The sequence below is a fragment of the Stylophora pistillata genome, chromosome 7 (genome assembly GCF_964205215.1).
Source record: "Stylophora pistillata chromosome 7, jaStyPist1.2, whole genome shotgun sequence".
Classification (NCBI taxonomy): Eukaryota; Metazoa; Cnidaria; class Anthozoa; order Scleractinia; family Pocilloporidae; genus Stylophora; species Stylophora pistillata.
This window is the reverse complement of record NC_142525.1, coordinates 32873070-32881128: the sequence shown is the minus strand read 5'-3', so window position 1 is coordinate 32881128 and position 8059 is coordinate 32873070. Positions and strand designations below refer to the sequence as shown.

The following is an 8059-nucleotide window of genomic DNA, read 5'->3' as shown; positions in this document are numbered from 1 at the left end:
ACTCGCTGGTCGACACAGTAGTGTAAACTTTAAACAATGATCCAACTTTAAGACAACCTTGCATTTGTATCCTTTTAGTTTTGGAGGCTCTCTTTAAAAGATTTATTCATTTTATTTCATGCACTCGTGTGGTATATATCAATCAATGATATGTCAGCTCTTACGGCAGCTGATTTCATTGTTCAAATAAAAGGAGTTTGACTAATGGTCGTGGGTCGTGGGTCGTGGGTACAAGTCGTGGGTCGTGGGTGTGGGTGTGGGTGTGGGTAAAAGTCGTGGGTGTGGTTAATACTTAATAATAAAAATAACCATTTAAAATATTAAATATAATAATACATAAATTTTATACAACCCTGTCATTCATTAATTTAACTGTACTTTCTTCTAGTTATTTTATTTTGTTTATTCAATTTACCCTACTTTACGTCTATTTTTATCTGTTATCTCACTGTCAATGAAATTATTAGTTTCAGTTTCGAGACAGGAAGAGAGATAAATCTTGTAATTACATTAAATTAGTTTCACAACACGATAATTCCGGATCTGTCACCGGCGCGATCGCCGACGAGCGTCCCTTGGTCGGCTACTCTGGGATTTGATTTTTCCCTTTTTCTGCTTTCTAGGGTAGTTGTCAAGGGAAATCCACAGGACATTCTTTTGTTCTCTTGCGGTTTTCAAGCCTCAGACGATAAAACTTTCCCGAGGTAATTTTCTTAGGGAAAAATCGGTCACACTTGCAAATTTGAGTTTCCCTAGGGAAACTGTTAACAAGTCAAGTTTCCCTAGGACAAAACCCTGTAGTGTGACCACAGCTAATATCGCGTTTACGATCCTCCACTGTCGAGTTACCAGTCTGGCAGAGGTTATGTGTGTGCCTTTTGAGTCAGTCGACTTGTGTACAATCAGGTTTTCTTTGTGTATACAGTGTGTAATTACCAGATTTATCTATCATTCTTTTGTCATTGATGTTGTCAGACGAGATCTCGGAATTTCTGTTCCTTGGCCCCTGACTTTAGCCGCAAATATAGAATTCACGAGCGCTGTCGCAATTTTAACGTTATAGTACTACTATATGAAATCAGTTTTGGTACAATCGTACAAAGCAACTCGGGTGTCTCGTTAACACAGACCTCGAAAACGCAGAACGCAGACCGCAGACCGCACAGCTCGAAAAACGTGTACACAGTGTGTAATTACAAGATTTATCTCTCTTCCATTTGTTATCAAACGAGATCTCGGATTGCGTCGCGAAAATGAAACTAATTTCATTGACAGTGAGATAACAGATAAAAATAGACGTAAAGTAGGGTAAATTGAATAAACAAAATAAAATAACTTGAAGAAAGAACAGTTAAATTAATGAATGACAGGGTTGTATAAAATTTATGTATTATTATCTTTAATATTTTAAATAGTTACTTTTATTATTAAGTATTAACCACACCCACGACTTTTACCTACACCCTCACCCACACCCACACCCACGACCCACGACTTGTACCCACGACCCACGACCCACGACCATTAGTCAAACTCAAATAAAAGTCACTTCTGAGACATGGCAGAGTACTTAATGTGAATTCTAAAAATGCTGTAGAATTTTGATTATGTTCAGCTGTTGACAGCCTTCAACTAGTACTCGTCTTGCAACGTTTGAAAGAGAATTTCATTTCACTTACACAACCAATGCATTCCCTCATTTTGCTTCTCATTACTGGCATCTCATTCATCCCTAACCGGCCCACATAAAATATCGATCGATGGAAAATATTTCAGTCCTAAAAAAAAGAAACATGCTCTGAAGTGAAAAAGAATTCATCTCCACCCCATTCGTATTCCTACGACACCAAGTATGACGTCACAGAATTCAAGCAAGGTCAGGAGACTGGCACCGACACAAAGACCAACTTGACCGCCGATTTCACCTGTGTAAAATGAGACAAAAAGGGAAAGCACATCCGCGTGAAAAATACCCGCATGAAAACAACAAGAAGGTGGCAAAGGTTAATTAGAAAGTTAATATTACGTATGAACTCACCCAGCAAACTTTGCAATTCATAGGCGGGTGTTTCCTCAATAACCTGGTAATTCAAATCCTGGTAATACACACGCAGTTCCAGAAAGTTCCGCCTGTTAAAAAAGATAACTTGTTGAATCTCAGAAAGGGATAGATGAGAAATAGGGGAACTCAGTTGGATCGAATGGATCAATAATAGATAAACAAAAATTCATTAGTTGATAAAATATCAAAAAGTGACAATAAACACGTTGTTGATGTACAAATTCGCCAAACTTTAAAATTTTGTTTTCCAGCCTGAAGAATAATAATTCGACTCACATGAAAAACCCCTTAAATTATTAGCTTGCCGGAATGTTTTGTCATGCTAAAGGTAAAGAGCAATTGAAGTTGCGGAAAAGTTATACTTGTTTTGAAAATGGAAATTACTGGTGCGTTTTTCCTGACGATTATAGAAACTAATGGCAAATAAAACGGTAAACAATAAACGGCAGCTAACTAATGCCTTCTGGTCAGTAAAAACTGAACTCCTTGCCCAGTGTTCAGCTGTTGATGTCCTGAAGGCAGTGTGACCTAATGTCATTTTTTTTTGAAAGGGCGCTGGACCAGAACCTCCCCTCCTGGCTAGACTTGTAACTTGAAGGGGTTGGGGGGGGGGGAGTTGGGTTCAAGCTCTTCACCATACTACTCGCTAGATTTTTTCTCAGTTGCCCTAAGTTAAACTCCTTGGCTAGCGCTGTTCTAAGTACATGGCCAACTGGTCTGCCTTCAGCCGGGTGGGATTTTAAAACTCTATTTTTATTTTAAATGTTTACTTTCAATTTTTTTTATACTTCCCCTGAAAAGCCCCATTGGGGAAGTGGTCTATGAATATTATTATTATTATTATTATTATTATTATTGTTTAACATCTACATCAGCTATGACTGTGACAAAGTTATTTTTATTATTGTTTTCCTTAAGATGGAGCTAGTTTACAGAAAAAGTTAGAAATTACAATCAGAAATCACCTTTACCGTTTGTAGTTAGCGTTGCCATAAACGTTTGGCTTGATCGAACCATGCTAATTGCATACACGATTACCTTAACTGTTCTTGTCCTTCTTTGATTTGTTCCAATGTCAAGTTATCGTTATTTCCCGCTTCTTTGACACCACGTGACAAATATCCTTCGCTAGGGAACGCAGCGTATGACAATGACGGTTTATAGGAGATCGCGTCACAGGGCACTCGACAATCACACTGATCTTCCTTTAAAGTTTGAAACTTGGCTGAAATTAAAGATGAAATGAAGGGGAGGCGATGGCATTAGATAGCTCAAATATTGGATATACACTGTACATCAAAGAGCTCTGTTGTTCTAAGAGAAGATAACGCTATCCAATGGATAAACCGCTATCCAGCGGATGAGTGTGAAAAAAGGCACATGCAGTGCGCTTTGCAACGGTTTTCCACCCTTAGAAAAACCGAGGCCAGGAATTGAAATGAGCAACATATTTGATACAGACGTACCTTTAGCTTTAAACAGGCATCTCAGTGTTCGGTTGTTTGAGCAGTGTTTGGTGCCGTTCAACTCTATTCAACAGGTTGTAAGAGGAATATTTACAATACATATTCATAACGCTTGAGTGCTGGAACAGCACGGTCATGCGGAACAAAATTAAAGGCATGCTTACACAATGAGTTAAAAGACGAGTTAAATAGATAGCAATCAGCCTCCCGTAAATTTTATTATTAAAAACTAGATCATTGGATAATGAAACTCAAGACTTTTTATTGGCTTAGCCATTATGGTATATCAGCCAATATACCAAAATCTACAAATATGGCAAGCGTACGTGTCAGCTTAAAATTAAAAGGGAGCTAAAAATTTAATAAAATTTAATAATTTAATTTAACGTTTTTGATAAAACAATTATTCCACTCGCGCTTGTTGGATATGAGATGATTATAGGCAACTCGGCGCTACGCGCCTCGTTGGCTATCTATCATCTCATATCCAACGCGCGCTCGTGGAATAATTGTTAATTACACGGACATGTGCGTATTTTCACCAACACCTCATTCCAAAATGGTGGAGAATACTGATAATATTTTTACCATTATCACCCATTGTTCAGTTACAATTTTCGATTCTTCATGAATTTTAAGGATGTGATCGAAGTAAAAATGGTACTTATTATCAAACTGCTACTATTTTAGTGTGAAGTCTATTCAACAATTCATACTTGCAGCGATAATTCATACAGCAATAATATAAGGCCCTCTTGACCTAATTTTTTAATTACTTCTTCATTTTCCAGGAAAAAAAGGTGTCAATTTCGGGATGACCTTGTACGTGAAAAGTTAGCAACCTCTCAAGAGATTTTCAATCGCAATTTTCTCCTATCAAATGTCAATTTATCGTTCCAAACAAGAAATTGCTATGGTTAGTTTAGTAATTAAGAAGATAATCGTTTTAAAACTCACCTGACATTTCTACGCTCCTACATCCGCACTCTTTGATCACAAACCTGGTCTCACAAAGCAACATACATGATGAAATTGTGTACGTCGTGAAATCAGGTGTACCATCCATCATTCCATCGTAGCAGTTACTTTCGTACGGTTTTGGGAGATTAATGACCTTTGAAAAATCATGAGACAGAGGGATAGAGAGACTCTGAGAATATTAATCGGATGAGAAAAGACTTACGTGTATTGTGACGCATATGGATATTAATTTTTATATCCCTCACTGACTCTGTTTGATAAAGCGAGTTTGGGCCATAAATGGTCCGACAGCCCGCTTCCAAGGAGAGCCAAGGCTTCGCTAAAGGAAACATTAGAAACAAAACGAAGAAAGAAAAGAATGAAAGAAAGAAAAATAAAATGCCGTGGTGTTTCAGATAGGATATCTGACGTAAGGAAGCGAGAAGATGTTGCTTCCTTTCTTCAAACGTTTAAACACTAGCGTGAAAACTATCTCATTAGCTGTGAGCAAGAAATTGCTGAATGCCATCACTATTTTGGTATTTATATCCATATAGATTAGTAACAAATCACACTTGTTTTCGAGATGTACTTTTAACAAGGTCAATGGGGCTGAAAAGGAACAAGGAGGGCGCGTTAATTAATACTTAGTGAGGTGGTCTCACGGACATAAATATACTGAACAAGTAATGAATACGCTGAATAATCTGAACATTAACGCCCGGCGCGGCAGACCTCTTCCCCTTTACTATGATGCTCACCCTCTGTTTTTGTATCCCTGCAAATACACTTGTGCCAGGACTGACAGCAAATCCAAGCTGAGAAACCATAGGCAGAGTATTCTGATGATGAACACGTACCCTGAGGCCGGCATCACGAGATTCAACTCCAAAATATTCATACTGCTGTACGTTTAGCATCATATAAAGTCCAAAATCTGCTCCTGCTTCATTGACCTTCAAAACACTTTGACCGTTCTTTCCTGCAAAATCATAAAATCAATCATTTAATCCATCCATCACGGTCCGTCTGTCTGCCCGTCCGTCCTTTCGTGCATACCCACTCAGTTCATCTATCATTAGTCAGTGAATAAACCAGTCTGTTAGTCTTTACATCGATTGATCGACCTTCATTATTTCGTTCCCAGCTCTACCCGTTCGTGTGTCCCTATTCCATATCGTGTATCCATCCTTTCATTCGATCGTCCTGTCATGTTATCATCATGATTCGTGACTCTTCCCTCTTTTCTTCGTACCAAAGAACATAAAAATGCTTTACCGCGAGTGAATAGTAATAATAAAAAGAAACGTCAAGCATAAGTTTAAGTATCAAATGTAAAAAATCACTGTATATTGCTGGCCTTCCTTTTGAAACAGAAGATTTGCGTAGATCGGAAGTGGCCTGTATAGTTACAATCAAGTCTTGAACAATTTTATCGCTTTTTCACTCAAGATAGCAGACTCAATCCACAATTTCAATTTACTGCCAACTAGCTTTAAAATTCAGAGCGGTTTCAACAAATGTATGCATCTTCGAACAGTAGCAAGATTTTCCACGGGCCGATTTTGCTCGTGTACCTGGAAAGTTCTTCCGTCGGTAAGGAAAAAGTCAATAACTGAGAATTTTATAAATTGACGTTCTCACCCATTGCTGGTTTTTTGTAATGATTCGACGCATTTTTTCATCCTGAGCCTTATCGAGAAACGAACTTTACGACTTTTTCGTCGGGAATGGATCCTATTATTTTCACTTATTACGAAATGAAGTCAACTTTTCGTGTCAGCAAAGGGCTATTGTGTCTATATAACAAAGAAAATAATACATGGTTGCTTGTAGATATGAACCCTAAACGTTGTAACTCGCTGCATTGCAAATACTTATCGAGGTAATATGATTATAAATTGGAGCCTGGATGCCTAGAATTGAATTTATTAAAAAAAAAATCACTTGGACAGATTCTCAAAGCAAAAAAGGAAGTCCCAAAACATACCTGAATTAAATGTGTGGCAAAGCCCCATAGAACTCATCACTGGAGTGAAATTCCTGTAATCGCAGGTCTGTTTACTGTTCCAAACACAATAAGCTAAGGTATCATTGATTTGATGTCCCGCAGCATAAAAAAGTTGTGTTATGTTAATTACTTTGTTGAGGTCTACACTTTTATTAGCAACTGCGTCTAGTCCTAAATCTTCAATAACAGAATTTCTGAACTTGTTGAAGTTACAAATAGTCACGGCTGGAAAATCCGGCTTCGCATCGTATTTCAAACTGACTTTTGTAGTGTTTGGAAAGCTGAAATACTTCTTCAACATTGTAAAGGACTGGTACGAAACAAAGACAATTGCCACCAAAAGAAACACAGCCCAGAGAATGCGACGAATCCTCGATTTACTGGTAACCACATAAGCTAAACCATGAAGTGTTGTACTTTCCACAAAATCATTCCATCGTTCCCTAATTGCAGACGTTCTGGACGTACCTTCTTCAGATACGTTACTACACTCGGGGTTTACTTTGTTCCTCATCGTGCTACTTAGTTCTGAATCATTTTGCTCTGATCCTTCAGTTCCTGACATTTCTAAAACAAAAAAACCGCCTGGTTGAGTTTTGGAAACATTCATTTTTGTTGTTAAAACCAGAATAAAATAATTTTGAAACGTAGCCTAGATTGCTTGTACGCTTGCGGTGTTTTTAATGCTAATGGAAGAAGTTTTCATAAGGGCCGGGCCAATCACACAGCGGTATTTCGTATTACGCGATACATTCTGAAAATCCGCCGACTTCGAAAAAATCGTGATCTCTACAACGTCAACAATTTTTCTTGCAAATAAGCTTTGGATCCCTCTCATGTAGCTGAAATGACGTCTATAAAGTTTAACTCACAGACATGACAGCCCGGCGATTAATTACAAAACATTCAGTTCTTCGTAAAAGCAACAGCTGGATACATGATATTGAAGATGCAAAACAAAGAAAAGGGAACTAGCCTGCAATTAAGTTTTAACTCCCCTCATTTGAGGATATGGAATAACATCAAGAAAAACAGAGAGTGCAATTTAATGCGCTTTTGATTAGGCTGTTGCTAAGGTTAGGTTTGTTGGCGCCATGAATCCTGAATCTTAACATCTCATTAAATATTATCGACAAGAGGACGTTTGGCAAGGTTCAAATTGGCGCAAAAATAGTGATGTTCTTAACTGATATTAATTTCATTATAATTCTGCCTTGCTTTATACAGTAAGATAGCTTAGTTTTTTTTTTTTTTTTTGTTATATTTGATTTTCCTTTTACTAGCATTTTTGTCCGAAAAGGGCCACTGACAATTACTGAATTGACGCCATGTAATTATTTATTAAAAATGTATATATATACGAAAGTTGTACTAAGCCCTTCGGTGAGCTCAAAGCAATTGTTACGAAACAGTATATGGAGCTGACAAATTAGGGCATCATTGTAGACAAGTACTCCATCAGTTCTTATCCTCATAGTTTGTCGTAGAGTTAAGAGATACATGTCGATTCAACTTAGAAATAGGATTTTGGGTATTCTCTCATTCACCTTAAACTATTCT

General features: G+C 37.6%; 1 protein-coding gene across 1 annotated transcript; it reads right to left on the bottom strand.

The window, feature by feature from the left end:
• Positions 1 to 1452: 1452 nt before the first annotated feature.
• LOC111325543 (acid-sensing ion channel 4-A-like) lies at positions 1453 to 7273 on the bottom strand. The gene is made up of 7 exons (XM_022929371.2): positions 6479 to 7273; positions 5250 to 5470; positions 4486 to 4642; positions 3529 to 3591; positions 3101 to 3287; positions 2039 to 2130; positions 1453 to 1925 (listed from the first exon to the last, which is right to left on the bottom strand). The coding sequence occupies exons 1-7, from the start codon at positions 7107 to 7109 to the stop codon at positions 1816 to 1818; spliced, it is 1461 nt and encodes a 486-aa protein (XP_022785106.2). The 5' UTR covers positions 7110 to 7273; the 3' UTR covers positions 1453 to 1815.
• Between the last annotated feature and the right edge of the window lie 786 nt (positions 7274 to 8059).